Source organism: Danio rerio, chromosome 13 (genome assembly GCF_049306965.1).
Source record: "Danio rerio strain Tuebingen ecotype United States chromosome 13, GRCz12tu, whole genome shotgun sequence".
Lineage (NCBI taxonomy): Eukaryota > Metazoa > Chordata > Actinopteri > Cypriniformes > Danionidae > Danio > Danio rerio.
In genome coordinates, this window is record NC_133188.1 from 311,941 (window position 1) to 339,909 (window position 27,969).

Below are 27,969 nucleotides of genomic sequence, written 5' to 3' on the forward strand. Positions count from 1 at the left end.
AAACTTGACTGATTTCTGTGAGAATCTTGGTCCATGCTGGTTCCAGTAGGTCTTCTGCAGTATTGGTGATGATTGATGCAGATCAGCAGATGATCCAGCAGAGGAATCCACCTCAGACACTTTCACACATCATCAACTAGAGTTCCAGTTACTATCTGCTGCTCTTACAACTGGGATCAGCGACAAGACTTCTGTCAGGTAGTTTATAAGATAAGATTAAAATGAAATGTTTTGAAATATTATTATAATCTTAATTATTATTAAATAATAACATACATAATAAAATTGCTTTGTTCAAATGCACCAAAATATATAGTTAATATTCACTGAGAAATGGATCAAAATATTCATTTTTAATAGGGGGTGTCCTCATTTATGCTGAGCACTGTGTGTGCAACAAGCAAAAAGGAACATCCTAAAGAAACATCTACATTAATAATTGTTCAAATCACTGTAAGACTCACCGCCAGATGCAAAACCTGCTTCTTCAAGCCTAGCTGCAGTACGCTACATGAGGCCAGCACTGTAAAAAACAAAATAAAAGTCATTTCAATGGTAAAAACTGTAAAAATGCTGCAGTAAATATGTGTAACCTGCTTAACAGTAAGTTTCCTTAATATATACAGTTAATAGCCGTAAACTCCTTTCCCAGAATTCCCTGCATGACACTTTTTATGCTTTCTTGTTTGGCAATTCGAGTTTTATTCATCCTCCTTCAGCTTAATCCCTTTATTTATCAGGGGTCGCCACAGTGGAATAAACCGCCAACTATTCCAGCATATGTTTTACACAGCGGATGCCCTTCCAGCCGCAACCCAGTACTGGAAAACACCATACACACTTATTCACACACTTTGGCCAATATAGTTGATCTGTTCCCCTATAGCGCATGTGTTTGGACTGTGGGGTAAACTGGAGCACCCGGAGGAAACCCACGCCAACACGGGGAGAACAGTTGCATGGTGCTCCTGATGTTCATGGCATTACTGTAGTGTTGTGTGTGTTACAGTGTTCAGCTGTTGTGTGAATGACACTGAGCAGCTTATACATTCTCTGCTTGTGGGAAAAGTTGTGTTATGTTTGTGTAATGAAGTCATGCAGTTCAGAAAATAACAACACATTTCTCAATTCATTATATACTTCATCAGCTAAATGGCAGACATAGAGCCATAAACAGCCTACAAACAGGCTAAATTGTGAACTTTTTCCTGTTGTTTTGAGGCTGTTCAGTTCAATCACAATATTCTCGTGATGCAAGGCAACGTGTGTGGCAACCAAGCTAACCTAAATAGCTGGCATTCCTGGATTAATGCCACATAAATAAACGCCAGCTGTGCCCACTTCAAGCCAACAAGTCTTTTCTAACCTGAGTGACTGTTGTTTCAGGCTGTTTCCTCTGAGGCTCACCAAGCAAAATACTTATTTGTTCAGCTGCAGACGTTTGTGGTCTAAAATATGAATGGACACTTTTAAATTAAGCAGTTCCAAGTGTTCATGTAGAAATAAATAAATAAGTAAATAAACATCGCGGCAGGCCTCACCCGAGTGTTACTGGAGCAGCATGAGCCGCGCTGAGAAAAGAAACAGGAGTCACGTGACAACTCGACTTCAATCTGAGCGTAATTTTTTATGAGATACTAATTTTAAAATACATCAAAAATGCAAACGAGCTTAACGTTTAAGAATGAGAAAGATCCGTCATTTAAAGCCAGATTTACAAAAGCGAGAATCCGCGTAGCCCCGCCCACTCTGCGTCCGTGACTCTGATTGTGTTTGTATGGATGGATGCTGCTACCGCTGGTGCAGATCATAACGGATCCGCCTCACAATAATCGCCGTGTAATATCTGCTCATCTTGAGCCGTCGCTTCGGTGCCGTGTGCCGGTGATGAGCCCCCGGTGAGCGGCTGTGTGTCCGGGATGATGTGTTTGCGGCGGGCGGCGGTGCTGTGCGTGCTGCTGGCGGCGCTGGTGCTCGGCGGCCGGAGGAGGAGCTCCCGCTGCCCCGCGCCCTGCACCTGCAGCAAGGATAACGCGTTATGCGCCAATACCGGAGCCATACCGAGGAGCTTCCCGCAGGACGTCATCTCACTGTGAGCTACAGTCACCAGCAATGATCATAATGATGGAGGTAATAGTGGAGATGATGTGTGATCAGTGCTGCTGTTCTGCTGTCGTTTCAGATCATTCGTCAAATCCGGCTTTACTGAGATCCCCAAAGAGAGTTTCATTCACACACCTGCACTACACCTGCTGTAAGAGCATGAGGATGAGGATGATGATGATGATGCATGCGTGCGTGCGTGGGTGTGTGAGTGAATGTGTGTGTGTGTGCTTAAAGGAGTGTGTGTGTGTCCTGTGTTAGTGTTACCTTGTCTTCTTTATGTTGAATTCTTTTATGTTATGTCCCCACAAGTGTAGCTATACCAGTCATTTTTGCCCATGTTATTTGGTCCCCATGAGGAAAACAGCTCATAGATCAGATTAAACTGCAGATTGTTGCATGTGAGTGTGTACAGTACAAACATCATTACAGACATGAGGAGAGACCATGAAGATGTATGTAGAAATACCAAGAAGAGGAAGCACATCCAGCAGGAGGAGCTGTGGAGGCCGGAGGAAGCTGAAAGGGCTGCTAACCCTGATTTACCCAGAACACATGAGAGCACAGCGGCCCGACTCACTGCAGAATGACATGTGCAGCTCCACTCTCCTGTGTCCTGCTGCTCTAGAGCTCCACTGGGTCAATATACATGATCCAAACCTCTGCTCACTTCTGCCCACACCGAACGCCGGCTTCAGTGGAGCGGCAGTGGAGATCTGGAGCTGTGGTGCATGTACTGTTCTCTGATGATCCAGCTTCACTGTCTTTCCACATCCAGGAGAGTTACGGTGTGGAGAAGCCCCACAGAAGCGGCCCACCCAGACTGCTGATGCCCAGAGTCAAGCATGGGGGGGTCACTGATGGTTTGGGCTCAATATCATGGTATTCCCTAGACCCAATAGTGGTGCTGGATGGGAGCTGGGTCACTGCCGAAGACTACCCAACCATTCTGGAGGAGCATGTGACCCAATGGGTAAAAACGTGTATCAGGATGATGATGCAGTGATACACACAGCAGGACTGGAGGCAGAGCGGTCTGATGAACATTACAGTGAAGCTGAACATCTCCCATGGCCTGCACAGTACCCAGACCTAAACATTATTGAGCACTTTGGGCTGTTTTGGAGGAGTGAGTGAGGAAAGGTTTTCCTCCAGCAGCATCAGTAGTGACCTGAACACTATTCTGAAGAAGAACAGCTCTGACCACTATGCAGGACTCCTGTCTGTCATCCCCAACACCAGCTGATGCTGCATTTAGGAGGAACTACACCAGACTGATCCACTACTGTGCTCTAACACTAGTTTGATTGACTGACCCCTTTATATATATATATAACTCTATAACTCTATAGTCTGTAACTCTATAATTCTCTCTGCTAGTCTCTTCACAGCAAACAGCTTCGACTCTATAAACGAGGATGCGTTCCTCGGTCTCCCTCATCTGGAGTATCTGTGAGTAACAGCAGTAAATCAGCTCATCATCTCAGACAAACTGCTGATCTTATTCGTCGCTTGTTTTTCCTTCTAGATTCATTGAAAACAACCAGATCAAGTCCATATCGCCGTTCGCCTTCAGAGGACTCAAGTCTTTAATTCACCTGTGAGTTTTCCTGGTGTCGCAATAATCAATACATCGACTGATCGATCAGCACATGACCTCAGTTAAGCTTATATTAGGACTTTTTCTTTAAGATCCAATTACAGAATGTAAGTAAATGACCTTAAAAATGAGATGTTTTTGTCTGTTGAAAGTGTTTATTGTTGTTTGCGTTATTAACAGACATGCTGTTGTATAATTCTGATATAATCATTAGCATATAAATGTATTAAAATCACAATAATATCCCTTTACACAATCATTTCTGGGACAATATATCACACAGTAAATATAGTGTCACAGATTTATAGTGTCAGGCCTACACTTGTTTCTGATTTCTGAAGTAAACCACTGTTCTGTTCTGCTCTGTTCTGCTCTGTTCTTTATGAATGTTCCTGCAGAAGTCTGGCGTACAATAATCTGGAGACGCTGCCCAAAGACCTCTTCAAGGGGATGGAAGCTTTGACTAAAGTGTACGTATGTTTTATTAGAGTGAGATTTAAGAGATCATATCAGGATATTTCAACTTTTTTACTTTCTCTTGCAACTCATCTCTAATCACTGATATATTTCCTCTTCATCATGATGACAGCACATAATATTAGACTAGATCTTCTTCAAGACACTAGTGTTCAGCTTAAAGTGACATGTAAAGGCTTCACTAGGGTAATTAGGGTAAAGTTAGGGTAATTAGGCAAGTCATTGTATAACAGTGGTTTGTTCTGGAGACAATCCAACACTAATATTGCTGAAGGGGTGAATAATATTGACCACAGCTGTTTTTACATGTTTTCATTCCAGGCAAACTAAGAGAAATAGGTCCCTTTCCAGTAGAAAAAAATATTATAGGAAATATTGTGAAAATGATTAATTAAAATTGTATTTCCTTTATACAAAGAACAATTTGTGCAACAATTATGTACAGTACATGTAAAAAAAAAATAGTTTTTTGTATCGTAAAGGCACAGTTCACCCAAAAATAAAAGTTGACTCCCTATTTACTCTCCATCAAGTGTGTCTAAATCTTTGAGTTTCTTCTGTTGAACACAAAAGAGGATATTTTTAAAAATGCTGAAAACTGGTACCCATTGACTTCCAAAGTATTAGTTTTCTATGGAAGTCAATGGTTACAGGTTTCTAACATTCATTCATTCATTTCCTTTTGGCTTAGTTCCTTTATTAATATGGGGTCACCACAGTGGAATGAACCACCAACTTATCCAGCATGTTTTACGCACCAGATGCCCTTCCAGTTGCAACCCATCTCTGGGAAACATCCACACACACTCATAAACCACAGATAATTTTAGCCTATCCAATTCACCTGTACTGCATGTGTTTGGACTGTGGGTGAAACCGGAGCACCCGGAGGAAACCCATGCGAACGCAGGGACAGGGAGAACATGCAAACTCCACACAGAATCTCCAAGGGGTGTCCAAACTCAGTCCTGGAGGGCCGGTGTCCTGCAATGTTTAGTTCCAACCTCAATCAGACACACTTGGGCTAGCTATTTAAGCTCTTTCTAGGCTTTCTAGAAACATCCTTGCAGGTGAGTTGAGGCAAGTTGGAGCTAAACTATGCAGGACACCGGCCCTTCAGGAACGAGATTAGACACTCCTGCTCTAAACCATACCAACACATTACATTACACCAAAAACACAACGTAATGTACTTTAAGCACCATCGTGTGCATGCTCTACAGACTGCTTCATCACTTTGTGTCTGATGTGTGTGTGTGTGTGTGTGTGTTCAGGGATCTGAGAGGGAATCTGTTCAGCTGTGACTGTAAGCTGAAGTGGTTGGTGGACTGGATGTTTCACACAAACGCTACAGTGGATCAGATCTTCTGCAACGGCCCTGAAGGGTACCAGGGGAAAAAAATCAACGATCTGGAGGCGCAGACCTTCGACTGCATCACCACAGGTTGGTATTGATCAACACACACATGAGCTTATGACAGTAGCAGATTTCCTTGTTGGGATGAATTTCTGAAGCGTTTATCATATTATCACCATATTTACTTTACAGGTGTAATATTAGCGTGATATTACTGGTGGCATTTTACAATGAGGTTTCGTTTGTTACTGTGTTTACTAACATGATTAATTATGAACAATACAGCATTTATTAACATGAGTTCAGCATTTACGAATGCATTATTAACATCCAAGTTCATGCTTGTTACCATCAACTAACAATCAACAGCTGTATCTTCATCACCAAACATGAACACATACTGCCATTGTTGTTATTGTAGTGTTACCATATTATACATTATTACATTAACAGCTATACTAACCAAAAATACTCCTAGTGCATTGCTTTATTGAATAATCAGGGTTGTTGCACCATTTTAAAAGTAAAATTTAATGATTTTTAAGACCTCAACAAATATAATTCAAGACCCCAAAATTGTATAATTTCTTTGGAATAAGCAACTCAATTTAGTGTTCACGTTAGATTTAAATAAATTGTGCCTCGTCACAGTATGGTAGTACCTGCTTTTTGGGTGTCTGGTGGTGAAATAAACGGTTATAGCTGACTGTGAGGGGGCGTCTGAACTAGAGCTGTAATCAGGCTATAAAAGTTAGGCCCGATAGAGCCCGAACCCGACAAGTACATTTTGATTGACAGCTTTTTAAAAGCCCGAACCCGTTTATAGCCTGACATTATATAAATGTGCACATGCACACAGCTCTATTGTCTTTTTTCATGAATGAGTCGTTTATAACATTACTTATTCATAACATAAGCTACAGGCCAAGCTGAAACCAAAAAATGAAAATAAGCCCTCTGTAACATGTAACATCTCAACACTCTCAATAGGCCCGGGTACACACACTTAACCTTTAAACTGGCTAACGCACCAATAAAAATAAGTAAATAAAATAAGTCTTTCTTAGCAAATTAATTAAAATAAATGATGAATGATGACTGGTATTTGGCACTAACGAAATTAAGAAAGAAATAAAGTCCGACCCAACAAAGATCTTCAGCTCTAGTCTGAACTAGTAACATTGTTAGGTCGAGCTGCAAACAATGCAGGGATTAACCTGGACCCGCTTTGACTAGCTGCTGCAACGTCCCGCGGTTGCTTTGAGCCTCATGGTCTCTAACGAAAAGGTCTTTTTGCAGAATTTAGACATTGCCTCATCGCCACGTCGTTAAATTTACACTTTCCCATCTTTGCATTTAGAACCTCACCTCGGCAACCGCGTAATGACAGCACGCAGATGCAGACCAACGTCAGCGCCTGTAGCCGACCTGCCGTAATAATCTAATAAATCACAGAGACGGTCATTTCTCTCCTGTTTCACACATACTAAATTAATCAACTATTAGATGTTTTACGGTGGACCACTGTTCAGCCACCAGCTGAAAATTCAATACCTACAGCCACTTTACGGTGAAATTTAAGACAATTTAAGACCTTAATTTCCCGGAGTTTAATTTAAGACTTTTTAAGGACCCGCAGGAACCCTCATAATTCTGTGCAGAATAAACAAATGTTTCCATTAAATGACCAAAAGTATGAAAGGAAATACTTTACAGTAAAACCTCAATAGTAAATGTTTTTAGTGTGTTAAAATCCACAGAACGTATAAGATATAAGTTTTGATATGAGATTATTTCTCTTCCCTCATTGTCAGAGTATTCTGCTTGTTTCAATAAAAAACTCTCTCCTATTTGACTCATTATTACTCAAAACAACACAATTATTTTGCAGGGGTCTGTTCTTCGTAAGTGGATCACTCAGTTAGCTGGATTTGGATATTGACGATTTGACACGATCCAGGATCGTTTCGTTCTTCAAAGCTGATCCGAGAGTTGTTGTCATAGCAACAGTTCTGCTAGGTCAAACCTGATCGGGAGCAGGCTCAATTCATATAAACAGGATTAGATCGGCTCAGTTCAAGCAAAGATAATACAGAAAGTATGTGCTGAATTCTGATATTTTCTTACAGTAGTAGTTATATATACTTGGGAAAATGGTACATATTTTTAAACTATATATATATAAAGTTATAGTCATTAATAAAATAAATAAAGTTATACATATTAATAAAACGTATGCAATCTGCACCCTCGAAATGAAAGTACAAAGACTGCCACCTGGTGATGCAAAGAGAAAACTTATTGATATTAACTTTTTAGATCGCTTTAGTACAAATTGTGTATAATAGAAATGCACAATATGTGACTTTTTTTTTTAAAGCAGTAATACATTTATGCAGTCATAAACATGTTTTGATAGTTAATATGCCGGTTATTTGATGCTTCACAAAAGTTGCAGACGCCTTTACCAATATGAAAATGCTTTTGTAAACAACCAGTTATTCTTTACACCGATTAAAAAACGGCTACTATAATAAAGAAAATCTTTTCTAAATGTAGAACTAAATACACTGATTTGCATTGAAATACATGATGAATACTCTTGTCTTGACAAATGAAAGTGTAAAGCCTGCAGCTCACAACAAATGTGGAAAGTTCTTGCGTGTCATATTAAACAAACCGGTTACTGCTAATTTGATGTAATTTTGCTCACATGTATAATTGAATATTAATCAGATGATGTCATTACGCTGCTGTGCCGTCAGCCAATCGCTGCATTGCTGATCATGATTTCGAGGATCGATAGATCTGTCCTTCATAACACACGCAGCGATCTCAGATCAGTTCATCCAGACGTTCTAATCTGATTCGCGAACTTGTTTGAAGAACCAAATTAGCGAGGGATCAGTTATCAAGATTAAAAGATCCAGGATCTGCCAAATAATCTCAGATCATTTAAGCCAGGTACGAAGAACGGACCCCAGGTCTAGAAAATGCTTCCTGATTTAAGAGTTTAGATATTTGGAATAGAAACAAGACACATAATTGAATGCTATATTGTGTAAGTAGCATATAACTCTTACCTCATAAGAGCTGTGTGTTGTTCTTGTGCTTCAGATTTTACCCTGCTGAAGTCTCTGGAGTTTCAGTCCATCTCAGTGGAGGCTTTTTCCTTCGCTGGTGATCAGTTCGTAGTTTTCGCTCAGCCCTTCAGCGGCAGATGCAGCTTCATGGAGTGGGATCACGTGCAGATGGAGTTCAGAAACTTCGACAACATCACGAGTAAGCAAACCGTGTCAGCGTCAATGAGATTACAGATCTGTCTTTATTTCCAGGATGAGCTACAGTATTGGTTTCAAACTCAAATCCTGGAGGAGCTCTGCATAGTTTAGCTCCGACTCACACCTGCTTAATAGTCTTTAGTAGTCTCGAACACCTTGTAGATCTGCGGCCCTCCAGGAATCCAGTTTGAGACCCATGCTTTACAGTAATATATTTGTGCAAGCATGTACCCTTCATTATCCTCAAACTGAAATGATATTCAACCCAACAAACATGTAATCTCAGCACTATATCCCCTCTGTAGGCACATCCACGGTCATCTGCAAACCTCTAGTCATCGACAGCCAGCTCTTCATCATAGTAGCTCAGCTGTTCGGCGGCTCGCACATCTTCAAGCGCGACGTCTCCGCAAACAAATTCATCAGAATCCAAGACATCGACATCCTGAAGATCCGCAAGCCCAACGACGTGGAAATCTTCGAGGTAGACGGAGAGTCCTTCTTCATCATCGCCGACAGCTCGAAAGCTGGCTCCACCACCATCTATAAGTGGAACGGAAACGGGTTTTACTCCTACCAGTCGCTCCATCCTTGGCACCGCGACACCGATGTGGAGTATCTGGACATTTCTGGAAAACCGCATCTGATTTTATCCAGCAGTTCGCAGAGGCCTGTTGTTTACCAGTGGAGCCGGGGCAGCGCTCAGTTCGAGAGGCGCACTGACATCCCGGAGATGGAGGATGTGTTCGCGGTCAAACATTTTACGGTGAAAAACGAGCTGTACATCTGCCTGACGCGCTTCATCGGCGACTCCAAAGTGATGCGGTGGGATGGCAGCATGTTTACAGAGATCCAGACCGTGGCTTCCCGGGGCTCCATGGTGTTCCAGCCGTTCTCCGTGGCCAGCTGGCAGTACGCCATCCTGGGCAGCGATTACGCCTTCACACGGGTCTACCGCTGGGACGCCAAGAAGAGGCAGTTCGTTCCCTTCCAGGAGCTGAACATCCAGGCGCCCAGGGCTTTCTCTCTGGTGTTCATCGATAACAGGGAGTTCCTGCTGGGGTCCAGTTTTAAGGGGCAAACGCGGATATATGAGCATCTGGTGCTGGACCTGAGCAGCTGAAGACACTCATGAAGCTGCTGTTCAGTGGAGACACCGAGGTCATGTTTCATCCTCAAATCCTACTTTGTATTTCCATTATTTTATGAGAGAGAGCATATTAACCCAAAGATTAATATTAAATAAATTGAGTAAATCAGGCTCAGATCCTGTAGTGTGAACTAGGCATTACATCGTCAGGAGTGGGCCCGACTCAGCATGTAGAATCACCTTTGGTTTCGGGATGAAACATGACCAGGATGTTCTGCTTCTCAGCATGAAGACTCTTCCAGACTCTCTGCATGCTGGAGCCGCTAAATGAGATTGTGTTTTGAAATGATCGATTAACGTCTGTTGTATTTTTACTTTGTGACTGCCGTACTTTCTTTAAAATACTCGCTCTTCTATTTATAAACGTGTCTATCTGGACATCTCTCGACCTGTAAATACAGTATTTTTATGTGGTGACTTATATTTGATATGCAGGCTGTAGATTTGATACACATGTTGAGCGTTTGGTTTATAAAGTAGCGTGTCGTGTTCTCATTGGTTTTTAGCATCTGTGTGTGTGTTTGGACTGTGGAATAATGGCCTGATGTCAGTACGTTTTCAGCAGGATGCCATGATTTGAAGCAATTCTGTCCACAAATGACATTATTCTGGGTTTGTGCATGCAGATTCATGCCTACACTTTTGGAAACTCTGATACTAACTTTAAATAAAGATTTGTCAGAATGTTAAACCTTTATATCGTCAAATAACGCTGGTTTATTTGTCAATATGCAGCTCTCTCTCATGTGACGTATCAAAATGTCATTTAAATATCATTTAGTCAGCGCAATCTTTATATTAACTGCAACAATGCGTAAGAGCTTCTGCCTGGTTTCTAGTCCAAATATCTAAAAACTCTTAAATCAAGAAGTGTTTTCTAGACAAGTAAATGATGTAGATTTCTTTTCAGAAATAATGTCCAAAATAAGTGGGTTTTTCTATAAAACAAGCTAAATAATCAAGACAACACTAAATAAGCATTTCTGCAGTGCGTTAAATGAATAATAAAGATCTCTGATGTTACAGAATGAAAGCACGCATTACACGTGTTCCCCTTTATTGTTAACTGTTCTGGTTGAGAGTACAAATATTAATGGTCAACAATCACGTATATTCTACTTCTTTAAAGACAAATATAAAACATTTGATAACAGGATTATTGTTCACATTATAGGATATCTGTGTTTGATTTATTGCAGTTATGAGCAGATGCAAAGCCAGAGTCAGGGGATTTTCAGGTCATCAGTGCAAAATAAACTCTACATTCAACACCAGTACTGGACTCATCGGGTCAGAGATCCTCTGTTCATTGAGATATTAATGCTGAACGTAATAGAGCTGTCAGTCTGCAGTCACCTGGTAATGTCGGACAGATCCCTTTCATTTCAGACCCCTAAAATAACTCCATTATATGAGGTCACTCGGACATTAGATGGTGCTTAATGCAAAACAGAAATGTTTTGGTACACAAGGGGGCGCTGTATAACTTTACTACTTCTGCACAACAATCAAGTGTTAGACGTGTGCTCTCCCTCAGGCTTTTCCTTAGATGCGTTTCAATCAGCACCCTAGCTCCCTTTGGGTTAAGTTAACAGTCCTTTAGAGTGGGTCTATTAGTCTATTAGGACGGAGCTGTCAGTCCTTTGGGGCGGGGCTATCCATCCTTTAGGATGAGGCTGTCAGTCCTTTAGGGTGGAGCTATCGATTCCTTAGGACGGCTATCACTCCTATCAGTCTATCAGTCCTTTACGGCTATCAGTCCTTTAGGGCGTGGCTATTAGTGCCTTTAGGACAGGGCTATCAGTCCTTTAGGGCAGAGCTATCAGTCCTCTAGGGTGGGGCTATCAGTCATGTAGAGTGGAGCTATCAGTCCTTTTTGGCAGGGCTATCAGTGCCTTTGGGGTTAGGCTATCAGTAATTTAGGGTGGAGCTATCAGTCCTTTAGGGTGGAGCTATCAGTCATTTAGGGCGTGGTTATTAGTGCCTTTAGGGTAGGGCTATCGATTCCTTAGGACGGCTATCAGTCCTTTGGGGTGGGGCTATCAGTCCATTAGGGCAGAGGTTCCCAAAGTGGGGGTCGGGACCCCCCGAGGGGTCGCGTGACAATGAAGGGGGGTCGCCTGGTGATTTTTAGAAATCAATAAATTTTTATTAAACCTTAAGACTTACTATATTTTATCAATAACCTACTGAAGAGAAAAAAATAGTAGTTTATAGTTACTATAAACTATATAGTTACTATAGTAGCTTATAGTTACTAGTTCTATTGGATTGCGACTTCTCGGGTAATTACATTATACTAAAGACACATCAATACAGTCAGATGCAGCAGATTTTGTAACACCAGGTTAAACTTTCTAGCCCATTTACAGCACTGACATACATAAAAAAAACAAAGAATAGACTTGGGTCTAATGGTGTGTTTGTGCGCGTCATTGCATACAAGGTTTCTGTATTTATAACCACCACCTCAAGAGAATATTGGGGGTCACGAGTCACTGGCATTGTCATTTTGGGGGTCGTGGGGCTGAAAAGTTTGGGAACCCCTGCTTTAGGGCATGGCTATTAGTGCCTTTAGGACAGGGCTATCAGTCCTTAAAGGCAGGGCCATCAGTCCTTTAGAGTGGAGCTATCAGTCCTTTAGGGCGTGGCTATTAGTGCCTTTAGACCTGGGCTATCAGTTTTTTAGGGCGGGGCTATTGGTCCTTTAGGGTGGAGCTATCAGTCCTTTAAGGCGGAGCTATCAGTTCTTTAGGGCGGAGCTATCAGTTCTTTAGGGCAGGGCTATGAGGGCATGTAGTGTTTCTGCCCTACTTTCGTCCATTTGTCTTCCTATATTTTGTTAGCATTGCCCATCTTCCAACAATCCAATCAGTTCCAGTTAAAAGCTTGGCCTACATTTTTTTCTCATTTCAGGATCGTTTCAGGTGAATGTATGCCACAATATGGAAAAAAATCCAAAAAATCAGTTTCATGGCCAGTTTTAAGGCCAGTTTCTACTTCTGTGTGGAGTGCAGGCAGTAGGTTAGGCATCCTTCACTGTACTCAGACATGCACCTCTCAGAAAATGTATCAACATGCTGTGAATATGCAGAGTGCAGGATCTGTGATTGGCCGTGGGGGGGGGCGGGCGGATGGGGGGCTGAAACTGGTGGTGCAAAGTGTTGAGTCCTAAGGAGGAGTTCCGGATGGAACGTTTGCATTGCGTTTGTTTTAAAACCACACTGCCTACTAGTGTTTCAGGAGTGTTACTGCAACAGACAGAACGCAGAAGTATAAATGCTTGCATGGCGTCGGGTACGAGGATAACAGCAATCATCGACACAGGAGTATAAACTGGGCTTAGAAAGGGAAAGGTCCCACAATGATGGTGAGCCGCAGTAAAGAGCTGGAGCGGTAGTTCATGAGCGAGTGTTGAGTGATCATCTCCAGATCCACGATCAGCTCCTGCGGACCCTCCAGAGACTGAGTCAAGACTAGCATCGCCCCGGCACTGCTGAAGCGCTAATGGACAGCCAATGAGAAGAAGGGGTGGGGCATGTCAGACACTAGAGAGGATTTGATTGGTCAGATGATATGACAAGAAACTGAAGTATGAAGAGACGACAAAAGAAGAATTGCCAAAAAAAACCGGTTTATATCTTCTAAATGCACATGTTGTCACTGTCTTGGAGACACTAGGTCATAGATGACCATAAAGACTAACATACTGATACCATAAACATCTAGAAACATTATTAATTTCCTTTTAATAGTACAGATAATAAGATGAAGACTGAACACAGCGTGTGAACAGTGATCTCTGGTGGACTGCAGCACATAAAGAGAGATTCAGAGAGTAGATGTTGCTCACCCTGAGGAAGAACTGTCCTCCGTCATTGCCGTCTTTGATTCTGAAGGTGTAGTGTGCGCTGGAGAAGATGTTTGTGGCCTGTATCTGGAAGATGTCTGCTGGCACGCTGCGCTCTGAATGCATGTTCATGTATTTGTAGACGATGGACTGCGGCAGGCCTCGACACGCTGCTGCCGACTGACACGAACAACGACTGCGGATGAAAGCGGCAGCGTTAAGACCTGTTCACATCCAGCAATTTAACCCTAATTTAACTTATATTTGTGTCCACAACAGCGAGCAATAATAATAATCTGCTTATTTGTAGCTGCTGTTTCTGTCTGCAATTCCCTCTTGTATCCAGCAGGTGTCCTCAGTGTTTCTGACCAGTGAATCCAGCTCATGTAATCTCTCTAATCAAACAGCGGATTGAGCGACCGCAGTTAGTATAACCGAATAAAAACAACACCAATTATTTTACCAGCATTTTCAAAGGAGGAAGCACAAAGATGCTGAAACTACACTGGACACCTGAGCTGTTTTGATCATTATTTATACCCATTGATTTCAATAATTATCTGTTCATTATGTGTAAATAATCTAATAAAAGAGGGCTTTTATCTGCGCTCTTACTTCTCTGAGGTCCGCACATACGGCTCCAGACACGGGTTTCGTGGGTAACATCGATGACCTCCGTAATAATTCCAGCACATCTCGTCTTCCCGGCACTCGTGAGCTGCTGTTTCACACTCGTTGATGTCTGTGACAGAAGACAGAAGAGTGGTTTGAGTCCCGGCTGGGTCAGTTGGTGTTTCTGTGTGGAGTTTGCATGTTCTCCCCGTGTTGGTGTGGGTTTCCTCCAGGTGCTCCGGTTTCCCCCACAGTCCAAACACATGCGCTATAGGGGAACTGATCAACTACACTGGCCGTAGTGCATGAGAGTGTGTGAATGAGTGTGTATGGGTGTTTCCCATACCTTAATTACTTAATTTTGACTCATTATTTCTTAAATCAAAACAATATGTTCTGCCTATTTAGAAATGCTTCTTAATTTAAGAATCTTCAGATATTCGGACTAGTAACAAGAGAAAAATCTAAGTAAACAGTACGCACAATGCTTGTTTAAACGTTAATATTGATCGATTATTAAAGCTGCAACACACAGGAACAGCTCCAGTGGCAGGGTTTGAGCTCTGCGTTGTTTCCATGATGAGCATGTGATGTGTTTGTGAATTCCTGGCTGGAATCTCTGGGTGTGGATGGAGAGAGCGCTGTATTTCATGAAGGAGGAGCCCGATACCTTGACACATTCTTGTTCTGTGTATCTGATATCCGTCTGGGCAGGTGCAGGAGTATCCACCCTCGCTGTTCACACACGCGTACTGGCACATGTAGCTGGAGAACGAGCACTCGTCGATATCTGAACACACACAACAGGGCAGACACACACAACACTGAGCCTCTGTGCAAACAGAAAACTATTGAACAGCTTGATGTAAATGAACAAGGACTGTACTATCATCATTTTGACATGTTTTTGATGCCCATTTTAGAAGTGAATTGGTTGTTGGTTTGACATTAAGGTAGTTAACATGCATTGTATAAAGTAAATGCAGTGTAAATGTATAAATCTTACATTATAATGTTCAGTGGTCTAAAGGAGATCAGTGTGTGGATGTCAAATGGACCTGAAGGTTTTGGTATCAAATTGATTGGTAGTTCTGATGTGTTTTGTATGTCATGCTTGATGTCAGTTTGCTGTCTGCTGTGAAGCTGTGGATGAAGATAGCCTGACCCACACAGAGTCAGCACTGACCCACACAGGAGACAGCATCCGGGCCCAGTTCATAACCCTGCTCACACTGGCAGATGAAGGAGCCCAGCAGGTTAAAGCACTGATGCTGACACGGCTGAGACACTTCACACTCGTTCACATCTGAAACACACACACACACACACACACTTTTACACTTTCCATCTGTGTGCAGGTCATCTGCTCATGCTCACAATCTGCAGGATGTTTCTGCATGGGTAAAATGGTAATATTAACTGCCTAAAGTTGCCAAGGAAAGGTGAGACTGTAAGTTAAGACTGTCATTTTTTGCCCATATCGAGACGTACATCCACTTGAAGCGCTCCTGAAATCAGAAATAAAATATAGAGCAGTGCATGATTTTGTCCTTTGGGAACTAATTGGATCATTGGAAGATGGGCGTATCTAAGAAAACAAGACTGACAAATGGACAAATGTTTGGCAAAAAACAAGACATGGACGGATGACCACACCCTAAAGGACTAATAACCCCCGCCCTAAAGGACTAATAGCCACGCCCTGAACAGCTCTACCCTAAAGGACTGATAGCCCCACCCTAAAAGATTGATAGCCCCTCCCTAAATGGCTAATAGCCCCACCTTAAATGACTAATAGCTCTGCCCAACAAGATTGATAGCATCAACTTAAAGATCACTAAAGGACAGATAGCCTCACTCTAAATAATAGCCCGGCCCAATACGACTGATATTTAGCCCCACCCTAAATGATTGATAACCCTGCCTTAAAGGACTGATAGTCCCACCCTATAGACTAATAGCTCCACCCTAAAAGATAGCCCCACCCTAAAAAACTGAAAGCCCCACCTTAAATTATTGATAAACCCGCCCTAAAAGATTTATAGCCCCACCCTAATTGATGAATAGCTCCGCTTCAAAACGCTGATAGCCCTGCTCAAAAGGACTAATAGCTCTGCCCTACACGACTGATAACATCAACCTGAAGGGCAGTAAAGGACAGATAGCCCCACCCCAAATGATTGATAGCCCCGCCCTAAAGGACTGATAGCCCCGCCCTAAAGAACTGATCGCTCCACCCTAAAGGACTGATAGCTCCGCCCTAAAGAACTGATCGCTCCACCCTAAAGGACTGATAGCTCCGCCCTAAAGAACTGATCGCTCCACCCTAAAGGACTGATAGCCCCACCCTAAAGAACTGATCGCTCCACCCTAAAGGACTGATAGCCCCACCCTAAAGAACTGATCGCTCCACCCTAAAGGACTGATAGCTCCGCCCTAAAGAACTGATCGCTCCACCCTAAAGGACTGATAGCCCCACTCTAAAGAACTGATCGCTCCACCCTAAAGGACTGATAGCCCCACCCTAAAGAACTGATCGCTCCACCCTAAAGGACTGATAGCCCCACTCTAAAGAACTGATCGCTCCACCCTAAAGGACTGATAGCTCCGCCCTAAAGAACTGATCGCTCCACCCTAAAGGACTGATAGCTCCACCCTAAAGAACTGATCGCTCCACCCTAAAGGACTGATCGCTCCACCCTAAAGGACTGATTGCTCCACCCTAATAGATTGATAACCCCCCCAGAACGGATTAGAGAATTAAAACGTGATCAGTTTGACCTCTCTTATGATTCTTGCACATTTCATTATTTAAACTTCATCTGAAATGCACAACAGACGAGTGTAATATATCAGCATCCGTGAAGAGATTATGAGTTTGGAGTTTGCCCATAGTTGGAAACAGCATGCATGCGCTGTACAGTGTCGACTGTAAAAACTACACTTGCTCTGTTGTTGCAGACAGTTCACGTTCTCCCTCCTCCCGCACACTGACCTGCAGCCCCGTCCACATGCTCAGAGCTCCTCTGCTGCTCTTATCACTGAATTCTCCAGTTTCCATTAAGTGCTTTATTTCCGCATTAAATGCTTCTGCAGGAAACCTTTCCTCACTGAGGAATTCCTCCTCATCATCATCATCATCATCATCACGCTGTTGATCAAAATGAAGCACTTTAATAGAAAAGGTCTTCAAGTGTTGATTCAGAAGTTAAGCAACTCAGAACAGCTGAGCAACTGCACTGCAGAAACACTGCTCATTCTGTCTCATTTCTAGACCAAATAACTGAGAATTCCTCAATCAGTCAGCATTTTCTAGACGAGCACAATATATAGTCTGTTTTCAGTGATAAAGAGTCAAAATGAGGAGAGTTTTTCATTGAAACAAGCAAAATAATCAGACAATGAGGGAAGCAGGTTATTATTATTTTCACAACATTATTCTGCTCACCCTGTTGTCAGATTTATTTGAAAAACTCTTGCGGCTGGAAGGGCATCCGCTGTGTAAAAACGTGCTGGATAAGTTGGCGGTTCATTCTGCTGTGGCGAATCTGGATTAATAAAGGGACTAAGCCGGAAAGAAAATGAATGAATGAATAAATGAATGAATGAATAAAGACTATATTTTTTACTTGTCCATAAATGCTTCTTGATTTAAAATGTTATTTGCACCAGAAACAACACACAAACTCTAAATAAGGAAGCATACTGTGCGGTGTCGAGTCACTTATGAAAGATTCCCTTCCGTCGCCTGCTCCATTAAACCCGAACTCCTCCAAACTGATTGTTCTCCTTGTGAAAAATGCACCATGAGATGTTTTAAATTCCTCTGTGAGCGATCTGAAGGCAAATTCTTGGCACGACTATAAGTCAAGCTAATCTGAGAGACTCTGCTTCTTCTCCATTACAGTACTCATATCTGCTTCAGCTCAATAATGCTGCAGTGACGATAACACACGTCTATTGTTAAATCTGTTTAAAGTGGAGCTTTTCTGCGTTCCTTAATACTGATTCTTCGACAGCACTCACAGCGGTCTAATGTTGGCCTTATCACAGAAGAACTCCAGCATTTCCTTAAAGGGTCAGTTCACACAGAAATTAATATTTTCAAGACTCTTAGAACACACATTAAGACACAGTTCTGCTGGACGTGAATGTTCTGTCATTACTGATTCACTCCTTCACTTTTCACAAACATGTTTGAGTTTCTTTCATCTGTTGAACACAAAAGAAGACAGTATCTTCCATAGGGAATATGCAGAAGGACTTTTAATTTGTAAGTAACCTGGGTCAGGGACTTCCGGAGAACTGTATGCCATTACAAAATCGACACGTTTAGGGTCTGTTTTCTTTAAAAATCTGTCATCTCCACTGGCTGAGTGATATCCGATATAAAGTGGGTCTCAGAACGTAAAAGAAGCATTAAATTACATTTACATCGCCACAGCCTCATCACCCTGCAGCCCAAGAGCTGCGAATCACTGAAGCTAAGCAGGGCTGAGCCTGGTCAGTGTCTGGATTGGAGACCACATGGGAACACTAGGCTGCTGCTGGCAGTGGTGTTAGTGAGGCCAGCAGGGGGCGCTCAACCTGTGGTCTGTGTCCTAATGCCCCAGTATAGTGAAGAGGACTCTATATACACACACACACACAGACACACACACAGGCCTTGGACTCACCCACACAGCTGTGGTTGTTGCTGGCGAGCTGATATCCATCATTACACTCACAGTAGTAGGAGCCGGCGGTGTTCACACACCTGTGCATGCAGTAGTGGGACAGCAGACACTCGTTTCTGTCTGCAAAGAAGTTCACACACACACACACATACACATACACATACACATACACACACAGTGTCAGCAAATGAGACAGATGTAGTTGGATAATAAAAGTATGTTTTTTCTTGTTCAGCTGTTCCTGCATTCCCTCATCAGTGTGGGGTTTTACGTGACCATGTTCAGTTTAATTCAGCTGCTTATTTTAGAAAAGCTACTTCATTACAGTAATGCATTACTTTACTTGTTACTTAGAAACCTCATATTATTATGCAACCTGCGTAACTTGTAATGCGTTTCCCTCAACACTGGGGCTGCGGTGCGGGACTCACCCACACACTGCTCTCCATGTCTCTGGTATCCAGGCTGACACTGACAGCTGTAGGAGCCTCTGCTGTTGTAGCAGATCTGGTCTGAACCGCAGGTGTGCAGACCCTGAGAGCATTCATCCACATCTGGACACACACATACACACACACACACACACACACACACACACACACACACACACACACACACACACACACACTCACACACACACACGGAATATTCATATTTATAGATTAATTATACAGACTGTATATTGTGTCCTCTTCCCCCAAAGTCTATGCCCAATTTCCACCTTCAAAGCAAACAATCTGCAGTCAACTCTGTTACTGTCAACTCCGTTACCGTCAACTGTTACTATCAACTCTGTTACTGTCAACTCTGTTACTGTCAAGTGTTACTGTCAACCCCATTACTGTCAACTCAGTTACCTTCAACTGTTACTGTCAACTCCGTTACCTTCAACTGTTACTGTCAACTCCGTTACCGTCAACTGTTACTGTCAACTCTGTTACCGTCAAGTGTTACTGTCAACTCCATTACTGTCAACTTCGTTACCGTCAACTGTTACTGTCAACTCCATTACTGTCAACTTCGTTACCGTCAACTGTTACTGTCAACTCCATTACTGTCAACTTCGTTACCGTCAACTGTTACTGTCAACTCCGTTACCGTCAACTGTTACTGTCAACTCCGTTACCGTCAACTCCGTTACCTTAAACTGTTACTGTCAACTCTGTTACCTTCAACTGTTACTGTCAACTCTGTTACCGTCAACTCCGTTACCTTCAACTGTTACTGTCAACTCTGTTACCGTCAACTCCGTTACCTTCAACTGTTACTGTCAACTCCGTTACCGTCAACTGTTACTGTCAACTCCATTACTGTCAACTCCGTTACCGTCAACTGTTACTGTCAACTCCGTTACCGTCAACTCCGTTACCTTCAACTGTTACTGTCAACTCCGTTACCTTCAACTGTTACTGTCAACTCCGTTACCGTCAACTGTTACTGTCAACTCCATTACTGTCAACTCCGTTACCGTCAACTGTTACTGTCAACTCCGTTACCGTCAACTCCGTTACCTTCAACTGTTACCGTCAACTCCGTTACCTTCAACTGTTACTATCAACTCCGTTACCGTCAACTGTTACTGTCAACTCCGTTACCGTCAACTGTTACTGTCAACTCCATTACTGTCAACTCCGTTACCGTCAATTGTTACTGTCAACTCTGTTACCGTCAACTGTTACTGTCAACTCCATTACTGTCAACTTCGTTACCGTCAACTGTTACTGTCAACTCCATTACTGTCAACTTCGTTACCGTCAACTGTTACTGTCAACTCCGTTACCGTCAACTGTTACTGTCAACTCCGTTACCGTCAACTCCGTTACCTTCAACTGTTACTGTCAACTCTGTTACCTTCAACTGTTACTGTCAACTCTGTTACCGTCAACTCCGTTACCTTCAACTGTTACTGTCAACTCCGTTACCGTCAACTGTTACTGTCAACTCCATTACTGTCAACTCCGTTACCGTCAACTGTTACTGTCAACTCCGTTACCGTCAACTCCGTTACCTTCAACTGTTACTGTCAACTCCGTTACCTTCAACTGTTACTGTCAACTCTGTTACCGTCAACTCCGTTACCGTCAACTGTTACTGTCAACTCCGTTACCGTCAACTCCGTTACCTTCAACTGTTACTGTCAACTCCGTTACCTTCAACTGTTACTGTCAACTCTGTTACCGTCAACTCCGTTACCTTCAACTGTTACTATCAACTCCGTTACCGTCAACTGTTACTGTCAACTCTGTTACCGTCAACTCCGTTACCTTCAACTGTTACTATCAACTCCATTACCGTCAACTGTTACCGTCAACTCCGTTACCTTCAACTGTTACTATCAACTCCGTTACCGTCAACTGTTACTGTCAACTCCGTTACCGTCAACTGTTACTGTCAACTCCATTACTGTCAACTCCGTTACCGTCAATTGTTACTGTCAACTCTGTTACCGTCAACTGTTACTGTCAACTCCATTACTGTCAACTCCGTTACCATCAACTGTTATCCCCAACTCTGTTACCGTCAACTCTGTTATCCTCAACTCCATTTTTGTCAGCTCTGTTTTTGTCAACTCTGTTACCGTCAACTCCATTACCGTCAACTCTGTTACCATCAACTCCGTTATCGTCAACTCTATTATCGTCAACTCCGTTATCCTCAACCTGTTATCGTCAACTCTGTTACCGTTAACTCCGTTAGCGTCAACTCCGTTACCGTCAACTTTGTTACCGTCAACTCCGTTATCTTCAACTCTGTTTTCCTCAACTCTGTTATCCTCAACTCTGTTATTATCATCTCCTAAGTTTCCTAAAATAAATGTACCGTGGCAGTAGTTGTGTTGGTCGCGTGTGAATCCAGCAGAGCACTGGGAGCCTCCGTTGGCTGCAGATCTGTGGTTTGTCTCTGTGTGTGTTTGAGGAACAGAGTCTGAACTCTGCGATGCTTCATTTTCCTTATTAATGAAGATCTGAGCGTTCTGCGGGAGGCAGAGGTATCCGCCGTAGTGGTTTATACACTTCATGCCCGCTTTACAGGCATCAGACACGAGGACACACTCGTCAATATCTGTGGGAAAACATGCAGACGACTGGCATTAAAGAGACAATTCAATTCAAATCAAATTGATAATTTTATTATATTATTAATAGTGATTTTCACAATTATTATCATACAGATGTGCAGTTTTGGGTGAGCTTTAAGCATTATGATCAGTTTCTCAGACTCATGGAAACAACTGTTGGCTATTAAAGGCAATAGAGAGAACATCAGATGATCAGTTATTGTATTACCTGTGCATACCTCTTTAAAGGGATCATACTCATAGCCTTCAGTGCATCTCTGAAAACACAACGAAAACATAAAACACAGCATGAGAAACATGAGCTCTCTATTAAAATGGCTTCAGGTGTAGAGCGCATTACAGCTTCATATCCCTCCGCTGAATGATTAGAGTTATTTCAGCTACAACAGTCAGAAACACATCAAAACACAACAGAATGCTAATCCATGCTAGAAACATGCTAACAACATGCTAATTCATACTACAAACTTATTAACAACATGGTAAGTCATGTTAAATATATGCTACCAACATGTTTATTCATATTAGAATCATGCTAACATGCTAATTCTTATTAGACACATGCTAACAACATGTTTATTCATACCGGAAAAATGCCATCAACATGCTAATAAACCACCAATTCCTATAAGAAACAAGGTAGCAACATGCTAATACATACTAGAATCATGCTAGCAACATGCTTATTCAAACTAGAAGCCTGCTAACAACATGTTTATTCTTGCTAGAAACATGCTAATCCATACTAGAAACATGCTAAAATAATTCTAGCAACATGACAATTCATTCTAAACTGATGCTAGCAACATGTTATTTAATGCTAGAATAACATTAAGGACATGCTTATTTATACTAGGAATATGTTAACATGCTAATTCATTCCAGAAAGATGCTAACAACATGTTAATTCATACTAGAAACATGCTAACAACATGTTCATTCATGCTAAAGTCCTGCTCCCAACATGTTAACTCATGCTAGAATCACGCAAACAACATGCTAATTCATGCTAACAACATGTAATTGAGGCTAACAACATGCTAAATCATGCTAAATTATGCCACCAACATGCTTATTTATACAAGACACATGCTAACAACACAATAATTCATTCTAGAAATTTACTAATAACATGGTAAGTAGTAATTCAGTAATTCATACCAGAAACATGCCATCAACATGCTAATAACCCACTAATTCTTAGCAGAAACATGGTAGCTACATGGTAAAAGATACTAGAATCATGCTAGCAACATGCTAATTCATGCTACCATCATGCAAATTCATACAATAATCATGTTACATTATTATGAATCATACGCAAAACATGCTAACAACATGCTAATTCATACTAAGAACCTGCTACCAACATGCTAATTTACGCTAAAGTCATGCTACCAACAGAAACATGCTAACATGCTAATTTATACTATAAACATGTTAACATGCTAATTCATACTGGAAACATGTTAGTTCATAGTAGAAACAAGGCAATGGCATGCTAATCCATAATGGAATAATGACAAAAACATGCTAACTCATACTAGCAACCTGCTAACAACATGCTAAAGTCATCCTCCCAACATGTAAACTCATGCTAGATTTATGCTAACAACATGCTAATTTATGCTAGAAACATGCTAACATGCTAATCCATATTAAAAATATCCTAAATTTATTCTAGCCACATGACAATTCATGCTGAACCGATGCTGGTGACATGCTATTTAATGCTAAAAACATGCTGCGCAATGCTAATCAGATGGCTTTCTCAAGTCTTTAAACTTCAATATCTAGTTATAGAATAAAGCACATCTGTATAACAGCCTCCGCTTGGCATCATGTGCACTACACGCTAATGACTCAACAGCCAGTTATTCCTGACACTCAGTGAGCGGTACAGGGATGTGTGTGGATGTTCTCACCGTGTAGGACACAGACTCCTCGGCTTCTTGAGAAAGCACACAGGCCAGCGCTGCCATCATCAGGCTGACGGTCCACATCTCTGCAGGAGTTAAAGAGCTGTAAACAACACCTCACACCTGTAGTTACATCACTGAGAACATGTGGAAACACTTCATCCTGCTGTCATTGGCACAGCTCCAGCATACTTCTGCACCAGAGCAGAAACAACTACCATAATAATAATAATAATAATCCACTTTATTTTATATAACGGCTTTAGAAGCAGCATGTGAAAGCACTTTACAGACAGCTGAAGTCATCATTATTTCAGTTCTTTTAAAAATATTTCTCATGTAATATGATTGATCGCGGCTGGTCTCTCATCAGTAATCAGTAATAATCCAATCACATTGATCCAAGACTGCAATAAATAGACCAATTTTGCTCTACTGCTTTATCTTCATTGTGGAAGAAACCCCCTTCCACCCCATCTCCTCCTTTTCCTCCTTTACCAGGGGGAGCTCTCGAGACCTACCTTATCTTGGAGCCCCTTTAGATGCTCATTGACAAGGCGGGAGTCCTGTGCTCAATTACCTCCGAGCTCAGGGTTCTCTCCCGGGACAGCATGCCAAACCTGCAGGGCTTAATTTGTGAATTGTGAGGTCCCGGGGTAACGGATCCGGCATGTTACCCGAGGATGTAGAGGTGTCATGCACGAAAGTTGAAGGGGGGCCTGCTAGGACTGGGGTGAGTTGGTTGTCGCGGACGAAAGTGAAGAGGGTTGGGGAGTTGTGGAAAAAAGTGAAAGCGAATAGCTGATGGGAGAGGAGAGCGGTTAAGTAGGGGAATCAGTAAAATTCTTAAATTAATTGATGACAAATTAAGCCCTGCAAACCTGCTATTAGCGTCAAGCAATATCTAAGAATTTCTATTGAAATGTTCTTGCTCTGTTAAACCACACTTCAGAGATGTTTAATAAATAATTGACTTCAGCTGACTCCATGTAAAATGTAATAACCATACAAAAACAGCCAAGAAATCAAAACAACAAAATATTGGGAACCACATTTAACAAAATTCACATATTAGTTTAAAGTGATGGTGTGTAAACACTGCATTCTGAATCTGAACATCAGAGGGAAGAGAAGGAGTTTAGATTTACATATATTTACACATACATTACAGAATTTAGCCTACTACAGAAATATATAGTTAACACTACAGAGGTTTTGAACCATACTAAAGTACGGGCGATTCTACAGTCGTCATGGCAACACAACAACTATAGAAATTGATCTGTTGTGGTGATTCTACAGTTGCTATGGTAACACAACAACTATAGTAATTGATCTGTTGTGGTGATTCTACAGTTGCTATGGAAACACAACAACTACAGTAATTGATCTGTTGTGGTGATTCTACAGTTGCTATGGAAACACAACAACTACAGTAGTTGATCTGTTGTGGTGATTCTACAGTTGCTATGGTAACACAACAACTACAGTAATTGATCTGTTGTGGTGATTCTACAGTTGCTATGGTAACACAACTGAACTAATGTAAACAAATGACTCTGTACTGTAGTTTTCTACAGCTATAGGGTATATTACATTACAGTACACCACAGTTTACTGTAGTAAAAACCAAAGTATACAACAGTGTTTATTACAGTCGATCACTTCACTATAGTCAACACTACAGTATGCTGGAGCGTTCATTAACAACGACCTGCAGATATATTCAATATAATACACTTTACAATTACTACAGTATTAACTTTAAACCGTGTTGGGTAAACAATGTAATACGTACTAAAAGTATATTATTACTTTATTATTAATACAAATATATATCAAAAGTAATATATTACAATCTTCTAATAAATCTTATTTTTTTTAAAATAGCATTACACTTACTGTAAGCTAGTTTACTTTCCTTTAAAGGAACACATTTAGCTACTTTAAAAGGTGATTTTAGATTATAATACATCACTTTTGTCCCAACACTGATGATGAATTATATCTGTCTTTCTTTTGTGCATGACAAAATCAGATATTGTAATAAATGTTGTTTGTATCCTGAAAATGAACGTCAGTTTTACTCAGGGTCAAAATGTACCACACATTCAAGACAATGAAACAGTCATTAAACTAAACTAAACAGCTTTTAAACGAAATGACAGAAGCTTTAAAAGCAGCTGTAATAGATCATGCAGATGAGCAAGCTTTCTGACCGTTTCTCTTTCTAATCTACTCAAAACACACTCAAAGCTCATCAATCCGACTTTACTGAAGGTTATTATTCTAAATGACGATACCTGCTGTGCTGAAGATCTGCTGCGGTGTGTGTGGAGGAGCTGCTGATCTGATGAAGCTGTGTGTGTGTGTGTGTGTGTGTGTGTGTTCGGGAATGTGAGCAGGTTGTTTCTCGCTGCTGGAGGAAGGCTCTCGGATTACATAAACTATTAATACAACTGCAAATCATTGCTTAATTAATAAACGATCAATTAATTGTGTTAATTTTAATCCATGCAGCGGCCTTAATGGAAGTTCTGACGGCGGGAAATTTGAATCACGTGACCCAAATCGTCAAAAGCCAGTGTATCTGAGATGAATCCGCCATTTATGAATGTATTCTTAACCTGAAGGAACATATCTAGACAGGTTACGAACAATTTAGCAAAGCATTTAGAATTGTTTAGTGGTTGAAATGCTAGTATTTAAAAAAATCTATAATTATTTAGCTATAATGTACTTTTAAAAACTTGTTTTTGACTGTTTATTGCCAACTACTGCTTACAGGAAAACAGTTTAACCCATCTAAGCTGGTTGGTTGGTTTTAGCTGGTCAACTAGCCTGGTTTTAGAGGGGTTTTGGCCATTTCCAGCCTGGTTTTAGCTGATCAGGCTGGAAAATGGCCCACCTGGTTTATGCTGGGCATAGCTGGTTTTGACTGGTCATCATCCAGCCTGATCAGCTAAGACCAGGCTGGAAATGGCCAAAACCCCTCTAAAACTAGGCTGGTTGACCAGCTAAAGCCAGCCATCCAGCTTATACTGGTTTAAGCAGTTTTTTTCATTAGGGCAGTGTCTGAACAACGCGCAGGTTAGTGTATTCTCCATCAGCTGTGTACCGTTATCCTGTTTGGTTCTCTTGTTTGGTATTTTAGGGTTCTTTACACTTGGTTCAATTGCCTGGATCGTACCCAAAGTTGATTGTCCCCTCTTGCCACCTTCTTGGTTGGTTTGTGTTTACACCGTCTTTTCCTTCTAAACCCCGGTACGCTTGCGTCATCGAGCTGCTGTTGAGTGTAGGCTATGGTTAGGCCCACACGGAATCTGCACGTGCAGAATTCCGCAGATTTCTAGCTTTATTTTAACCGTTATTAATTCTGTTTATTTACTTGAGTAAAAGTGTAAATCTGAATTTATTCAGTTTTTATTCAGTAATCTATTACTTTTTATTTCATATATTATGGTTTTAGTTTTGATACTCCGCTGGATACTCCCCAACTAATTCCTCAGAAATACACAGATTTTTACCAAAATTCCCTGCAGAAATAGCAAAAAATGTCCGCAGATTCTAAGTGACGGACACGAAAGCAAAGCACCAAAAGACGCTCTTAATCTTGTCTTCATCTGTACAGTATGTGAGTTGCAGTGACATTTGTAACTGTCACTTGTTTCTATTTGTCTCTTTAGCACTTGTTAGTTAAACTGTCACGTTAATTCAGTCAGATGAATATGGAGTTCAGACTGGGTCAACACTCCTGAGAACAATCCTCAAAACAGGCAGCGAATCCAACATGTAATCAATAATGAGCACAATCAGACACACAATAGCAGGAAAGAGAGGAAACGCAGCAGCTCGGCTAATGAGC

At 41.5% G+C, this 27,969-nt stretch overlaps 3 protein-coding genes across 15 annotated transcripts in view; 1 reads left to right on the forward strand and 2 right to left on the reverse strand.

The window, feature by feature from the left end:
- The window catches only part of vit (vitrin), an 81,132-nt gene extending 67,291 nt beyond the window's left edge, over positions 1-13,841 (reverse strand). Inside the window, exons 1-2 of the mRNA XM_073920423.1 lie at positions 13,822-13,841; positions 465-523 (exon numbers count right to left, since the gene is read on the reverse strand). The gene's annotated coding sequence lies outside the window, so the exon portion shown is untranslated. The remainder of the gene's footprint in view (positions 1-464; positions 524-13,821) is intronic.
- On the forward strand, positions 1,747-10,665 carry lgi1a (leucine-rich, glioma inactivated 1a). Of its 2 annotated transcripts, XM_073919321.1 has the most exons (9): positions 1,747-2,092; positions 2,183-2,254; positions 3,484-3,555; positions 3,632-3,703; positions 4,102-4,291; positions 4,356-4,606; positions 4,646-5,624; positions 8,655-8,819; positions 9,124-10,665. In XM_073919321.1, the coding sequence occupies exons 7-9, from the start codon at positions 5,393-5,395 to the stop codon at positions 9,939-9,941; spliced, it is 1,215 nt and encodes a 404-aa protein (XP_073775422.1). In that variant the 5' UTR covers positions 1,747-2,092; positions 2,183-2,254; positions 3,484-3,555; positions 3,632-3,703; positions 4,102-4,291; positions 4,356-4,606; positions 4,646-5,392; the 3' UTR covers positions 9,942-10,665. The 2 variants fall into 2 exon arrangements, with proteins under 2 accessions (XP_073775422.1, NP_955921.2); NM_199627.2 differs by lacking the exon at positions 4,356-4,606 and having other exon boundaries at positions 1,752-2,092; positions 4,102-4,173; positions 5,455-5,624.
- Positions 10,372-27,009, reverse strand: efemp1 (EGF containing fibulin extracellular matrix protein 1). 12 transcript variants are annotated; one of them, XR_012389048.1, is made up of 12 exons: positions 26,408-27,009; positions 24,111-24,190; positions 22,404-22,442; positions 21,927-22,169; positions 19,538-19,660; positions 19,107-19,226; positions 15,617-15,736; positions 15,101-15,220; positions 14,434-14,560; positions 13,822-14,014; positions 11,719-13,472; positions 10,983-11,644 (listed from the first exon to the last, which is right to left on the reverse strand). XR_012389048.1 is itself a non-coding variant. In XM_009307042.5 (11 exons), exons 2-11 carry the CDS (start codon positions 24,186-24,188, stop codon positions 13,311-13,313), a joined length of 1,335 nt encoding a protein of 444 aa, XP_009305317.1. In that variant the 5' UTR covers positions 24,189-24,190; positions 26,408-26,672; the 3' UTR covers positions 10,372-13,310. The 12 variants fall into 12 exon arrangements, 5 of the variants coding, with proteins under 5 accessions (XP_009305317.1, XP_073776541.1, XP_068069082.1 ...); XR_012389045.1 differs by having other exon boundaries at positions 22,394-22,442; positions 26,408-26,672; XR_012389043.1 differs by having other exon boundaries at positions 22,394-22,442; positions 24,111-24,207; positions 26,408-26,625.
- Between the last annotated feature and the right edge of the window lie 960 nt (positions 27,010-27,969).